The sequence below is a fragment of the Enhydra lutris genome, unplaced genomic scaffold (assembly GCF_002288905.1).
Source record: "Enhydra lutris kenyoni isolate GAN:26980312 unplaced genomic scaffold, ASM228890v2 scaffoldscaffold2, whole genome shotgun sequence".
NCBI lineage: Eukaryota > Metazoa > Chordata > Mammalia > Carnivora > Mustelidae > Enhydra > Enhydra lutris.
This window is the reverse complement of record NW_019154086.1, coordinates 39,072,805-39,089,367: the sequence shown is the minus strand read 5'-3', so window position 1 is coordinate 39,089,367 and position 16,563 is coordinate 39,072,805. Positions and strand designations below refer to the sequence as shown.

Genomic DNA, 16,563 nt, shown 5'->3' with positions numbered 1-16,563 from the left:
TTTCCTTACACTGGCCTCTGCTCCCTGCTAGGCTCTTAAGAGAGAAGAAACATGATATCAAAATCTCTAATTTTTAGGATGGAAGGTATTGACAAAACCTAGAGTATACAGTTTAAAAGTCTGATGGTTCCAAAGGCATTCCTGAGTTGCTCCATGGAGATAAGGCTCTCAGAATAAGATTGTAGATACATATTTAAGACTAAATGCCCATTTCCACCCTTCTGTGATTTTCTGCCTGAAATCTGCCACCCAAGTCTCCTTGTCCCTCTAAGTCTCTCTGTGACTATGTACTCTATAAGACTGATACATCAGCATCTGAGTTTTTCAAGCCAATCGCTTATAGTTACTTATTAAAAAACAAACAAAAATCAAGTTTGTAAAGAAGGGATACTTACATGTAGTAAACATGGCCTCCCTTTGCCCTCTTTATACTTTATTCAAACAAAAGTTAAAAAGTGACTGTAATTTATATTCAGATAATTAAGAAATGATTATATTTCCTCCTGCATCCATTGTATATAAGTGTAATGACAGGATCTCTTAGATGCTTTGGGTACTAGGGGAAAAAAGCAGACCTTGATAAAATGCAACATATGATCACACAAATTTGAGTACTATGTAAGCAGTTAGCCATAACAACTCAAACTTAAGTACTTATTACCTTCACTAGGAGGGAAAAATACATGAACTGCCTAAAAAATGTAGTGTTTTAAAAAATTCATATTTACTTCCAGCTATTCTGTGGCTATTTACATTGTAGGTGCTTTTAAAGGTCAAAAACAATGAACTGTCTAAAAATATTCTGAACAGCAATGGTATTACACTGTGAATTTTATTTTCAGATTTTGGTCAATAAAGACAAAAATAATAAAGTTAAGCAATCAAAAGAAGTACCAAAAAAGACATTCATATACACAAAAGATATGACTAATATAGATTCACTTCCAGTTGATTCAATTCTTACATTTAAAAAATAAAATACATCTTAATTTGTCAAGAAACTGACCACATTTAGCACCAGGAACTTTACTTTAGCTTTTGATCATGACTTCACTACCTTGTCATAGGAAAAGAAATTTCATGGAAAATATATGTTTATAACTGTCAATTAATAAAAAAATTAATTTTGAAAAGTAACTGCTGCATATCGTCAATTCATGAGTGATTAAAAGGGAATAAATCCTTAAAACTGGGACTACTTGATATTGCGCACAACTCTCCTACAGTGGTTTGTTTTCATCTCCTCCAATGCTTGTTCCAGTTGCTGAACCAAATGGAGCAGAGTGGCTGGGTCTGTCTGCAGAACTTCGGTGCTGTGATCTCCATTCTGATTAAGGTGTAGCTTTATAGTCACTGATGGTTTAATCTGTTGCCTCAGGCTTCTGCTTGCAAGCTTCATTTTAAATAGAATAAGAGCATATAACTGTTTAATAATCATGCTGAACACACAGTATTTGTAACCACCTTATATCATATACAAAAATAAAACTTTACATGAATCATAGACTTCAAAATGAAAACTAAAGTTTAAAAAACTTTGGAAAGAAAGAAGAGAATATATATACAACCTTGCCATACAGGATTTCTTAAACATGATATATAAGACATAAACCATAATGAAAAAAACCAATAAACTGAAATACATTAAGATTATTACATTTTCTTCTAAAGGATACCTAAAGATGGTAGAAAAACAAACCACAAGCTGAGAGAAGACACTTTGTAACACATACAACCAAAAAATAGATCAGTACCCAGAACTTATGAAAAACTGTTCTGATTAAAAACAAAAAAACCCCACAAGAACAAGAGAAAAATGTGCATTAGAGCTAAGTAAGCAGTTCACAAAAGAAGTAACACAAATAAACAAACATAGGAAAACATGTTCAACTTTATTAGAAATCAGGAAAATTTCCTGCCAATAAAACCATACAGTTCTGTTTTACACATATCAGCCCGTCAAGAATTAAAAGCCTGTCCAAATGAAGGCATTGTGAGCAACGATAATGGAACTCTCTCCACTGCTGGTGAGAATGAAAAGAGAATCACTGGGATGCCTGGGTGGCTCAGTTGGTTAAGCAGCTGCCTTCAGCTCAGGTCATGATCCCAGCGTCCTGGGATCGAGTCCCACATCGGGCTCCTTGCTTGGCAGGGAGCCTGCTTCTCCCTCTCCCTCTGCCTCTACCTACCACTCTGACTGCCTGTGCTCACTCTCGCTCCTCTCTCTCTGACAAATAAATAAATAAAATCTTAAAAAAAAAAAAAAAGAGAATCACTTCGGAAAACAATATACATTACCATCAATTCCACTCCTAGGTGTATACCTTGAATTCTTACATTTATACTTTATATTCATGACAGTAATTGTTTTTGTTTCCAAGATTTTGTTTCCAATTCCAAAAATTAGAAACGTCTCAAATATTCTTCAATAACAGAATGGATACATTGAGAATACTCATACAATAAAATGCTTACTAAATGGCAATGAAAAGAACTATAGCAATATAAATTGTTATGGATAAATCTAGTAAAATGTTCAATCAAAAAGGGAGTTGAGGGAAACTGGAAGGGGAGGTGAACCATGAGAGACTATGGACTCTGAAAAACAATCTGAGGGTTTTGAAGGGGCGGGGGGTGGGAGGTTGGGGGAACCAGGTGGTGGGTATTAGAGAGGGCACGGATTGCATGGAGCACTGGGTGTGGTGCAAAAACAATGAATACTGTTATGCTGAAAATAAATTAAAGAAAAAAAAAAAAGCAAGCTGCAAAATACATAAAAACTAAGGTTTGATGAAAAAAATTGTGTAAAAAAGGAACTATAAAGAAAGGACTGGGGCGCCTGGGTGGCTCAGTGGTAAAAGCCTCTGCCTTCGACTCGGGTCATGATCCCAGGGTCCTGGGATGGAGCCCCACATTGGGCTCTCTGCTCAGCAAGGAGCCTGCTTCCCCCTCTCTCTACCTTCCTCTCTGCCTACTTATGATCTCTGTCTGTCAAATAAATAAATAAAATCTTTAAAAAAAAAGAAAGAAAGAAAAAGAAAGAAAGAAAGGATTAATGGAAAATTCAGGATAATGGTTCCTTCAGAGGAGTGGGAGGGGTTGTAACTGGGGGAGGTCATATGTGGTCTTCATGTATTTCTTAAGCTTGGCAGTGGGTACTTGTTTTTTTATTATTCTTTAAACTGAATAGCTATAATCTTTTGTTTGTATGATATATTTCAAAAATTTTTAAAGAAAATACTACTGACATATTTTTAAAAGAAAAAAAATATCCAAATACTAGAAACAATGGCTAACTTGGAAGCATTAGCATTTACTTAGTCCTAGCACCAGACTGTTTCCTAAAGACCATTCTTCCTTAAAAGGAACGAGGACATCTTTAAAGGAATAGTTGATTAGAGGTCTGGGACAACAATTGTACAAGATGAACCTGAAGCATCTTGTTACTCAAGAAGGCAAGACTGTTACCTACAACTACCAGAGTCATGGCAAAAGGAGAAGAAGCCAAACTGAAGAAACAGAATATTCTGACTAATAACTTCTTCCAATTAATTCTAGGTGATCTGGCTTCCAGAAGAACCCAAGATACTGATCCATGGCTGAAATTTAATGTAAAAAAATAACTTGGAAACAATAAATTGATACCCTTGAGTAAGCCAGTTCCCAAACGTAACAGAGATACTTTTAAGTTAAAGTATCTCTTTAAGATCATTTCTCTAGTACGGAAAATTATAGGTATAAAAGGCAGGTAAACTATTAAGTATGATGGCTGAAAATACTACTGATTCACTTATGCATTGTTTATACTTTTTTCTCTATATATGCCTTACAGATAGGGACTAATGTATCTAGGTGTGTAATTAAGCCATGAACTCTTTTTAAAAGATTTTATTCATTTATTTATTTGAGAATGAAAGAGAGAGAGAGAGCATGAGGGGGGAGCAGACTCCCTGTGGGCAGGGAGCCCAATGTGGGACTCAATCCCAGGACTCCAGGAACATGCATGACCTGAGCTGAGGGCAGTTGCTTAACCAACTGAGCCACCCACGTGCTCTAAGCCATGAACTTTGTGTTTAGAGACTTTAGGTCAATCTAGCCTCAAATTTTTAGACAACGTAATATCTAATCAATATCCCTTGCAAATAAGTATCCACGCGATTCTTTAAAATTTATAAATAAAGATTATATAACATTCCAAACACCTAGTAAGACATAATCAGACCTAATTTTTTCTCAGAAAGAAATTTTGATGACAATATAGGATAAAGAACAGTAGGCCACAAAGTTCCTGATATGGACTTATTTTTTTTTTTTTTTAAGATTTTATTTATTTGACAGAGAGAGATCACAAGTAGGCAGAGAGGAAGGCAGAGAGAGAGGGGGAAGGAGGCTCCCTGCTGAGCAGAGAGCCCAAAACAGGGCTCCATCCCAGGACCCTGAGATCATGACCTGAGCCGAAGGCAGAGGCTTAACCCACTGAGCCACCCAGGCGCCCCTGGACTTATTTTTTAATAGAGAGAAAATTCTGTCCTTATAAAAATAACAAGAGCAATTTTTTTTTTTTTAAGATTTTTAAAGTTTATTTATTTGACAGACAGATCACAAGTGGGCAGAGAGGCAGGCAGAGACAGAGAGAGGGGGAAGCAGGCTCCCTGCTGAGCAGAAAGCCGATGCGGGGCTCGATCCCAGGACCCTGGGATCATGACCTGAGCTGAAGGCAGAGGCTTTAACCCATTGAGCCACCCAGGCACCACAAGCAATTTATTTTTTTAAAAGATTTTATTTATTTATTTGAGATGGAATGAGAGAGAGAGAACATGAGAAGAGGGAGGGTCAGAGGGAGAAGTAGACTCCCTGCTGAGCAGGGAGCCTGATATGGGACTCCATCATAGGACTCCAGGATCATGACCTGAGCTGAAGGCAGTCACTTAATCAACTGAGCCACCCAGTTGCCCCAACAATAGCAATTTAAATGGATCAGTCCTAAAGGTAAATTTTCCCACACCAAACTCAAGTGCATTCAATTTATTGATGCTATTAAATGCACTAATTTTGCTGGCAATTTATGAAGGGAAATGTTTCTATTAGAAACTGAACTATGATGATTAATGTATTTCTTATAAGCAACTGCACAATAATTAGATGGTAACTGTCCACTCACTACCAGTGTTGAGACAAATCAGTTACTCAAAAATGAAAGGTCCAATATCCTATTACTTGTTTCCCAGCCGTTTGGCTGATCTTCTGTCAAGTCTTCCTCCCATAAACAGAAAGAAGAATCTATTCCAGTTAAAATCCTTGTAATAATTTTGACTAGTGAGCTCAGAAAATCAATTAGTTCTTTAAGTAGTTTTTTTAGCTCTAAATGCACTTCACCACATGAAGCAATACTCGTTCAGCATACCCTCCACTTTAACTGTATTAGTCCTTGCGAGAGCATGACTATTTAAACTCATTTCACTTGGTAAATGAGCTCTCCTGAGTTTTAGAAAATTCAATTGCTTAAGTTTCTAATTTTTAAAAATGTCTTCATAATGGAAAAACTCAAAGTAAATCACAAAGCCAAAAAAAAAACTTTTAAGGGCTACCAGAACCCAAAAGTCAGAAATAACCCCCATTTAAGAATGAGGTAAATATGTGCAAGATAAATTACTACTGAATCTCATGAATATGACCATCCCCACACCTCCTGGTTATTATGAGAAGACTGAAACATAAAAGCTTAGCAACACTGATCTCCTCCTCCCCGGGAACCCCACAGGAGTTGCTGCTTATGATGTTTCCAAGAGCATGAACTATGTCTATGTCTGGTTCTTTGTGAATCCACACCACCTAGCACATGACAACTGTACAAGAAATAGTTGATAAACAACTTGTTTAAGAAGCTGCCTACCCTCCCCTATCCTCACCCCTACCTTTTTTAATATTCAGCACTGAATGCCTATTATGTCCAAGGCATTGTGCTGGGGACAGAGTAGTGAACAAGACACAGTACCTGCCCTCATGGAGCCTATAGTCTGGTTTATACCATATCTGTGTTTCTACCTATTCAAGCACTCATCACACTGGATTATACTTGCTAGACCCTCTAACTGAATTTCTGTAACCTGTCTGGACCATCTTATCACCATTCCAATCAGGAAGAATCCACTGTAACAGTGGCTTACAAACTGCAAGCTAGAATTCCCCGGGTAAGAAGGTTTAAAAAAATCCTGATGCCTAGGCCAAATCCCATAACAATAAATCAGCATCTCTGGGGGTAGAACACAGACATGAAAATATTTTAAAACTACCCAGGCCATTTCAATATGCAGTCAAGTTTGGGGACCAGTGCATTATACCACATATTCAATGCTCATTCCCATATCCATATAGCCCTTTACAATTTACACTGCCTCCTTTTCCAAGAATATTAACACTGGTTTTCTCCATTCATTCATCCTTCTGAAATTTCACCTTTTGCTGAAGCTTTTCTGGACCGTGCAAGCATACGCTGAACTACCGAAGCTATAGATTTTTGAAATATAGTACTCAGTTGTACCTTCATTTATACAATTATATTTCCCCCTCCAGAAATTTACTTTACAACTATCTTTAATTATTAGTTATTCTGAGACCATCTAATATCCCTAACTAGATGATAACATCTTTTCCATCTGAGAAAATGTCTTATGCTTCTTTGTTCGAAAGCATTTAGCACAGCTATAATCAGCAAATGGATAACATTCAATAAACATCTATTAACTTATCTGTCACTGCGTGATAAAGAGCTACATACGAGAGTCTGAGAACTCCCTTTTGGTTATCTGTGTGGCTTTACAAACAACTGAATCTTTCAAACAGAACATATAAAAGTAGTCAGACACAAAAGAATGTTTACTGAATCATTTCATATATAGAAAGTTAAAGAACAGGTAAAAGTAATCTACATATTTGAAGCCAGGATGCTGGTGACCTTTGGAAAGGAAGGAAGGAGAAGTAATTGGTAGGTAGCAAAGAGGATGCTTCTGGGGTGCCTGTCATGGGCGAGAGCTGGTTTCATGGGTGTTTCACCATGTGATAATCCACCGAGCATTACAATGACCTGTGCACTTTAATATATGTGTGTTTTATGTTTAAACATAAAAGTGTCATAAAATCAAATATGAATTAAAAAATCTGCATGACCATCTCCTTTCCAAAATAACCTATTTCTTACAAACTTTGCAAATTAAACTACTCTAAACACATTAAGCATATAAGAAAATGAACTGTTTGTGAAATGGTCTCAAAACAAACATTAAAAAAAATTAGTTTCAAACCAAAGTTTAGTTAAGGTGGTAAAGAATATAATAAGTTTAAGGACATGGAACTAAAATTAATCTTCTATTCTATGTCAGGTGGGAAAAAAAAAAATCCATACCTGTACATCTAGTCGCCATTCAAGGCTGTGGTAACTTGGAAGGTCTGGTGCCAATTCACTCAGAATAGTTCTGATCTCTTTTCGGTTGTCCAGATAAAGCTGAAGCAATAATTTGTTCAATTCTTCAGAGAATCCCAGAACAAAAACAGAGTCTTGGAAATCCAGTTCAGAAATCTGAAGGTGAGTCAAGTTTAACAGAACATTAATTTTTTGTCTAGTTACTGCTAAAATATTTGATATACACAAAAGACTATGATATCTCCTAATTCTTTTCTGGCTGGTAAAAGAAACAACATCCTTTACATTTAAAGGTAACTCCTGCCCACTACTCTAAAATCTGAGTCTCTGATACATAAAAATACTTTTATTAAAACATAAAAAGAATTGTTAAAATGGCCAACTTCTCTCCTATTCTCCATCAAGCTAGATAGTGCTAATATGCAAAATAAAATAAAATAAAAGTCATTTAATTCTCCCTTCTCCTAGGATATGTCCTACTGTATATGGTTTAATAGCAGGCAGAATTAGAATTAGAAGTAAGTCTAATTTATACTAGCAAGAAGCATTCATACCAGCGGATCACATTATAGTCCTATTGTTTACACATGGCTTCACTAAGTCCATTATAAACCACTAACAACATAATTGAAATGAGCAGGTGCCTGCCAGGGCTATGACGTAGAGTATACTGAACCTTTTTAAGGTCAAAGAAATACAAAACAGTTCACAGAACCCCTTACCATAAGCTTCGAGCTTTCAGTAAGGAGGTACGTTAATCCTTCCACACCATGTTGGACAGTGTCACTGCTCACATTGAGTTTTCCTGGGAAAAGGAAACGTAAGCCAATAAATTACTGTGTGATATTTATCCCTTTATTCAAGTTCTTATTTAGGCGTAAATATTATCCATTATTCCAAACTTTCAGGCACTGTAATGAAATATAATGAGTTGGTAATAGCCTCCTGTTCATTCTCCACTGCGAGACAGATGCCTTCGGTATTTCCAGCCGTGTAACCTTCTTTACAAAATGCAAACTCATGGAGACTAGTATCAGCTGTACAGTCCTTCTCTTGAACGCCCAGCTATTTCAAGTCTGAAGAAGTAGAACTCCAAGGACTGACAATCTCAGAAACCACCCTCGCCCAGCAGGGAAAAAACAATACTGCAGAAAAGCGGATGTCTGAACAACTAATTATAACCAAAGGCAGGATATTAATGCCTCACCCTGCTATTCCACACCACCCTTGGGTGCATCGAAGCATCATAGGATCTCTGGCAGATGGTATTATGCGCTTTTTACGCACGACAAAACCAACTTAGTGGAAGCTTTAAAATTCTCAAAGCTACTTAGGGGACGGGAAGGATTTGTGCCCACAAGAGCCCTACCACAACTCTACCTACCACATTCTACCCTATTAGCCCTAACCAATTAGCCCTACCACATTCTATCACAATGAAAGTTAAGACCTTGGAGCTGAAAAACCCCTTCCTCTGCAGGGTGCCAAAAAAAGGCCCGCACTTCCCCGCGAGGCAACTCTCCCCATCTTACTGGCGGCGCCTTCGTAGATCTTGGGGTTCGAGCCTCGCCTCAGGAACTCCACCGCAATCCGCCCAAACTCCGAGACCACTGCAACGGAAGCCAGGAGCCCATGAGTGCCGGGCGCACCCCTGATCCCCCAGGCCACAGGACACCACCCTCTGCTGCCGCGCCCTCTGACCCGTGCTGTCCACTTGCGGCAAAAACGCCAAGTGCTCCTTATGCTCCTCGGACAGGTCCAGCAGCATCTTCGCAAGGCGGAGGATTTCTCCCGGCAGCGTTGATCCCGCCCTCGCCACTTCCGGGACCAGCGTCCAGCGCAAAGAGGCTCCGGCTCCTCGACATCCCCAGCTTTTGGGTTCCGGTCTTTCGCAGTCGTACACGCAAACGCCCGCAGGTGGTGAATTCTGGGGTCAGAAGATTGTTCCGTTCGCAAATCGTCTTGAAAAGATGTAGCTTGGTGGTACACGGTGCTATGCTCTGTGGAAGATGAAAAGATGTTTAAAATCCGACACGCCCCCTTGTGGAGCTTACGTTAATAATATCTGTAGCTAGCATTTACTAAGCACTATGTCGGGAAATGTTCTGACATTTATTAGAGTTCTAAAGGGTACCATTATTGTTCCCATTAGAGATAAGGAAACAGAGAATGGTCAAGCAACTGAAACTAACTTTCATAGAGCTATTAGTTTGCACAAAGCTTTCGTATATGTTACGTGTTTTGTATATGTTACCTTATTTGATTGGCCTTATTTAATTCGCTCAATAGCTATGACCTCGTTTTTACAGATGAAAAATCAAAGCTCCAAAGATTACATAATAAGCCAGAGACAGAGCTGGAAAGAGAGGGTCAGATCCCTTGACGACCTGCTTCAAAGCCCATCATTCTATACAGCAGGCTGAAAACTGAAGGTTTGTAACAAGTTCTGTAAATGATTATGAATTAGGATAAAGATGGTGATGACGATGACAATGACTGATGCTTGCAGGGTTCAGAATGATCTTTATTTTAATATGTTGAGAGTAGAGTGAAAATTTGTTTCCTTTCCCAGCTTTCTCTTCTCACCTGCGGTTGTTCAGATATCAGAGTACAGAATTGCTAACTGATAGGAATGTGACTCTCCAAATCTGAACCCCTTGGTGGGGGAGTTGGTGGGGGAAAAGGGGATGGGGTCGGAGAGATACTTCATATCTATTGTTCTATCTAAGGATTGAGATTACTCTTTCTAATCTCTGATTCTCTTGGGCAGAAATGAAAATTGGAAGTTTTTCAGCTCTGTTCACCGTGTGTACCTTGTCTTTCACATTGAAATTGTTTGTTTCCTCCACTGATGAACAGAAAGGCATGTCCTTAAACTTGTTAGTTAGGTCATGAAGCAGCATTTGCAGAGAGAGTGTAATTTTTTTCTTAAGTTGCAGATCAGAATAAATAGCATTGTTTCCTGAAGAAGCTTTTATTCATACATTATTGAGAAAATGTCCATTATTTAAGAATAATTTTCAAAAAAGGTAAAACCATGATTCTTTTTTTTAAAGGTTTTTACTTATTTGACAGAGAGAGATAGTGAGAGAGGAACAAGCAAGGGGAGTGTGAGAGGGAGTAGCAGGCTTCCCGCTGAGCAGGAACCCGATTCAGGCTGGATCCCAAGGTCCTGGGATCTTGACCTGCAGAAGGCAAAGGCTTAACAACGGAGCGACCCAGGGGCCCCCAAACCATGGTTCTTTTACAAATGTATAATGAATACTTGTCAAAGATTGTGTTGGACTCCTGGGTTAATGAGGGGATTAGTAAGATTACAGTAAAAACCAGTTTCAACTGGCACGAAGGAGCTAATTCAAGAACCATACATCCGTAGAGAATAAGAAATGTTGAAATGAATCTACAAATAGATATAATACTATGCCAATATGGTATAGCCTTTCTTTCCTGTGATCTCAGGGACTGAAAATGGGGGCAGGGGAGGGAGATAGGGAATAGGAGAAACAAAATGGGTGGAAGGTGGTCAAGAAGCCAAGTTATAGCTGGGGGAAAACAGCCTGGAAGTTAAACTCTCTGGGATAATTTGCAGGGCAACTTTTTGTTACTCGGTGTGATATAGTTGTTTAGAGGAAATTACCTAAATGAAAATATCAAAAGTCTGGATTCCAGATCTGGCTCTCATACCTACTACCTGTAAGGCCTCCAGCAAGTCTTTTTATATGTTATAGACTTAACCTCTTCATTTGTAAATGGGTGGTTGTTGTTATTATTGTTTAAGATTTTATTTATTTGCCAGAGAGAGAGAGAGAGAGAGAATGAGCACAAGCAGGGGGAGTGGCAGGGAGAGGGAGAGGGAGAAGCAGGCTCCCCCCAGAGCAGGGGGAGCCCAATATGGGACTGTATCCCAGGACCCTGGGATCATGACTTGAGCGGAAGGCAGTTGCTTGACCAACTGAGCCACCCAGGCATCCTATAAATGGGTGTTTTAATGATGATTGCCTTTATGTGTCATACAGGGCTGTTATTATGCTTAGATGAACTAATAAATTCACATTAAAAAATTGATTTTAAGGGTGCCCCGGTGGCTCAGTCAGTTAAGCATCTGTCTTTAGCTCGGCCCAGGATCTTAGGGTCATGGGATCCATACCCACATCATACTCCCTGCTCAGTGGGGAGTCTGCTTCTCCCTCTCCCTCTGCCCCCTGTTGTGCTCTCCCTCTCTCACTCTATCTCAAATAAGTAAAATTTTAAAAAAATTGGTATTAATGATCAAATGAAACAATAAATTAGTGTTAAACACTTGAAAGACTTGTAAACTGAAGCATTTATATTTTATAGGAGAAGATTTTATGTGCCCAAATCATTGAGAATTCCATGTGCATAATCATCCTAAAGTCCATTCATTTAATGCAACAAATATTTATAGAGCAATTACTCAAAGGTTTAAACATACACACTATGTCTTGGCAATTTGGAGATGAATAAAACAATGTCCTTTCCTCTAGGAGATGATAATAAAGTGAGGAAGACAATCAAGTGAAATCAATACTGTATGATGAGTGATAATAGTTGAGGACTGAACAAAATGATATGCAACCATAGAGAAGGTAGCAATTAACTCTGATTCCAATAAGATTCAGGTTTAGAATAAGTGTCCCAGGGTATGCCTGTGCCTGCTAATACTAATGATTTACAACTGTGCAGCACTAAGTATAGAAGGTCTTAAAGTCACTTCATGCTGTTTCACTCCTAGGACAAAGCGATGAAAGAAGAACAACTCGTTATTTTTTCTGTTGACTCTGGCAGGGAACAAGGATTCATAACAATTGTCCTCTCATATTCTCTCCTTGTCTATCTCCCTCCACCTTTTGCACTTTCCTTTTCCTTTAGATTTCCCCACATTCCTTTTTCTCTCTTAGGCATTCCAGCCCCAGAATCTCTGCACCAGTATTTCCTTGATGGTGTTTCAACGTTACATAAAATATTATCATTCCTTGCAAGGAGATCCAGTTCAATTCAGCTTACCGTGAAGGGCATAAAAGCATGGTGATACCATCACTCTTATGAATTGTACTGTCATGATTCTGAAGCAAGCACAAAATGCATGAATTAGTTCTTTAGATTTTTAAAGAATTGTTTTAGTGTATTTATTCATTTTATTTATTTATTTATTTATTTATTTATTTATTTTGAGAGAGAGAGAGAGAGTGTGTGCGAGTGAGCATGAGCAAGAGGCAGGGGCAGAGGGAGAAGCAGACTCCCCGCTGAGCAGGAGCCAGACAGGCAGACAGAGGGATGTAGGGTTGGATCCCAGGACTCTGAGATCATGACCTAAGCCAAGGGCAGACACTAAACTGACTGAGCCACCCAGCCACCCCTAAAAAAATTTTTAGTTCACTTTTTCAATTGGATTACAAAATGCAAACAGAAACTGGGAAAGATTAAAAAAAAAAAAAAACTTCCTGTTGAATTTCCTCAAATTGAGCACACGAGTAACCCAGATGGAGAAATACCCCAGAACCTCAGCAGGGCCCTCTTCCAGTTACTATCCCTTCTTGTTGTCTCTATAGTGAAATAACACCTAAACACATGCTGCTTTCCAACATCTCTTTGATATCATCTTTGTATTTGCTTTTCTTTTAAAGATTTTATTTATTTATCTGACAGAGAGAGACAGCAGGAGAGGGAACACAAGCAGGGGGAGTGGGAGAGGGAGAAGCAGGCTTCCCGCCAAGCAGGGAGCCCGGTGCCAGGCTGGATCCCAAGATCCTGGGATCATGACCTAAGCTGAAGACATAGGCTTAACAACTGAGCCACCCAAGCACCCCATTCATTTTTGTATTTGCTTTTACATTAACCTTCTATGTGCCCCAACCCCATAGTATCTAACTAGAAACTTTAAAGTATTTTTAAAAATGAGCTTTAGGTTTTAGGTGCCTTTGACTGTTGTAACAAAGTCTGTCTTAGAAATCTTCCTAGCAGGGCACCTGGGTGGTTGTTGGTTGAGCGTCTGCTGGGAGTCTGCTTCTCCTCTGCCCTTTCACCTTGCTTGTGTTCTCTCTCTCTCTCTCTCTCAATCAAATAACAAGTTAAAAAAAAAATCCTAAGAAGAAAAATCTTCCTAGCAAATACTATAAAAAAAATATAAAATATTTAAGAAAAATTTAACAAAATATTTGTAAGACCCCTACCCTAAAAACTAAAAAAACACTGATGAGAGAAATAAAAGAAGATTTAAATAAATGGTGACATGGATAGAGAAATATATCATGGGTTGTAAGAGGCAATATTATTAAGATATTATTTTTGCTTTTTTATAGAGAATGACAAGTTTCCTTAAAAATCTATATGAAAATGCAAAGGACTGAGAATAACTGAAACAAACTTGGAAAAAGAAGAATAAGGCCAGAATAGACATACTATCTGATTTTAAGACCCACTGTACAGCTATAGTAATTAAGACAGTGTGGTATTAGTATAATCATAAATAAATAAATCAATGGAACAAAATAGAGAGTCTGGAAATAGATCCATAATGATATTGTAATGATTTTTAAAAAGATTTTTAAATTTATATATAAATAAAATTAAATATAAATAAAACATTAATATTTTATTTATTTATTTGTTTGTTTATTATTTTTATTTATTATTTATTTTATTTTTAAAAAGATTTTATTTATTTATTTGACAGAGATCACAAGCAGGCGGGGTGGGGGGGCGGGGAAGCAGGCTCCCTGCTGAGCAGAGAGCCCGATGTGGGGCTCGATCCTAGGACCCTGAGATCATGACCTGAGCCAAAGGCAGAGGCTTAACCCACTGAGCCACCCAGGCACCCCTGTAAATTGATTTTTGATAAAGATACCAATGTAATTCAATGAGAGAAAAGAAAGTCTTTTCAACAACTGGTACTAGAACAATTTGATAAACTTACAAGAAAAAAATGAATCCTGATTCTCACCTCATATCCCATACACAAAAATAATTCACAATGGATTACAGATTTAATGTAAAAGCTAAAACATGGAACTTCTAGAAGAAAACATATGAGGATATCATCACGACTTTGCGATAGGCAAAGAGTTCATAAAGAGGAAACAGAAGACACAAACCATAAAGGAAAAAAAAACCAATAAATTGTACTTCATTAAAGTTAAAAACTTTCATTCACAATGGAAACGTGAACCACAGACTGGGAGAACATATTTGCAATACATATATCTGAGAGAGAATTTGGCTTTTATTTTTTAAAGATTTTATTTATTTATTTGACAGAGAGATCACAAGTAGGCGGAGAGGCAGGCAGAGAGAGGGGGGAACCAGGCTCCCTGCTGAGCAGACAGCCCGATGCGGGGCTCAATCCTGGGACCCTGAGACCATGACCTGAGCAGAAGGCAGAGTCTTAACCCACTGAGCCACCCAGATTTTTATATACTCGTGGTACAGAAATTTGTACCATGAGTATATAAAAATCTCCAATAATCAAATAATTAAAAGATAAGTAACCCAGTATTTTATGTGGGCAAAACTCTTGAGTTGATACTTCACAAAAGAAGCTGTACAAATGACCAATAAACAAATGAAAATCATTCAGTATCATTAATCATCAAGAAAATGCAAATTAATACACAAAGAGATGTCATTTCAACCCACTAGAAAAACAAAATAAAAAACACTAATGACACAAAATTGTTGAGTATGTGGAGTGACCAGAACATTTATAAATTGTAGGGGCGCCTGGGTGGCTCAGTCAGTTAAGTGTCTGCTTTCAGCTCAGGTCATGATCCCAGGGTCCTGGGATTGAGCCCTGCATGGAGCCTTGTATGGGGTTGCAGGGGTGGGGTAACTTCTCAGTGGTGAGCTTGCTTCTGCTTCTCATACTGCCCCTTCCCCTACTTGTGTTCTCTCTCTCTCTTTCTCTCTCTCTGTGTCAAATAAATAAATAAATAAATAAAACCTTTTAAAAAAGAGAACATTTGTACATTGTTAATGGGAGTATAAAAATCATAAAACCACTTCGGAAAACTGTTGTGCAATTTCTTATAATGTTAAAGGTACATTTAACCTCTTATCCAACAATTCCACTCATAAGTATTTGCCCAAGACAGATGAAAGCATATGTCTGGGAAAAGACCTTACAATAATGTTCATAGCAGTTTTATTCATAATAACACAAACTGGAGGCAAACCAAATATATATACAGTTGAACAGATAAATTCCATACAATGGAATATGCTAGATAATAAAAAACGGTCTAAAAAAGATCTGAATGAAGTACAGATATTGGAGTTATTAGAACTGAACTGAACCCAAAATAACTATGAATAATATGTCCAAAATATTAGGTGACGATGAAAAATTTAATCGGAGAAGTAGAAACTGTAAAAAAGAAAGAAAGAAAAGGGAAAAAAAATAAATAAGAAAGCAAATGTACAACAGAGAGAATTAAAAGTAAAGTTCACTGTAAAAAAAAAACAGAAATCAGAGTAGTGGGTGTCTGTAAGGGACTGGGATGGACTTAGTTATGGGGGTTTGAAGGGACTTTCTGGGGAAATGGAAATATTTACATCTTGATTGGAGTACTGGTTACACTGATGTATATATTTGTCAGAACCGTTGAATCTTACACTTAAGATTTGTGCAATTCACTGTATGTATCAATTTAAAAAATTAATAGTGATATTTTAGCAGAAGTTCAAAAGATGTCCGAGACCACGTATTTGACCTAAACGGTATTTGTAACTCCCCTAGGGACTTTCCCTATAGAGAGTTTTAAAATTAATTTATTTTTACTATGTATTACTTTCATATGGTTTAAAAAACAAAAAGCATTAAAAATAACCCCAGGAAAACAAAAACAGAGAAAGCAACAGTAAAAATTCTCACCCTCCCCCCATCCTGTTTCCCATTCTTCCAGTTTTCCTACCCTGTAGGAAAGACCGCTGTAGGCAACTACTCCTCTCAGTTTCTTAAGAATTCTTCAATGAACTATGTAAAAAAATACATGCCTGAAATGTTCACTTACAGTGATGGAGTTCAAGAAAACACGATGTTCAACACTAAATATCCTGTTGATAGTTGTGTAGCATTAGGACTGTTATTAGAAATTATAGCATTAGTTACTTGAAATGTTAATATGAGA

At 37.8% G+C, this 16,563-nt stretch overlaps 1 protein-coding gene across 1 annotated transcript; it reads right to left on the bottom strand.

Annotated features, from left to right (window-relative positions):
* Positions 1–713: 713 nt before the first annotated feature.
* LOC111149632 (COMM domain containing 2) lies at positions 714–9,250 on the bottom strand. The gene is made up of 5 exons (XM_022506814.1): positions 9,122–9,250; positions 8,953–9,030; positions 8,143–8,225; positions 7,403–7,576; positions 714–1,393 (listed from the first exon to the last, which is right to left on the bottom strand). The coding sequence occupies exons 1-5, from the start codon at positions 9,186–9,188 to the stop codon at positions 1,196–1,198; spliced, it is 600 nt and encodes a 199-aa protein (XP_022362522.1). The 5' UTR covers positions 9,189–9,250; the 3' UTR covers positions 714–1,195.
* Between the last annotated feature and the right edge of the window lie 7,313 nt (positions 9,251–16,563).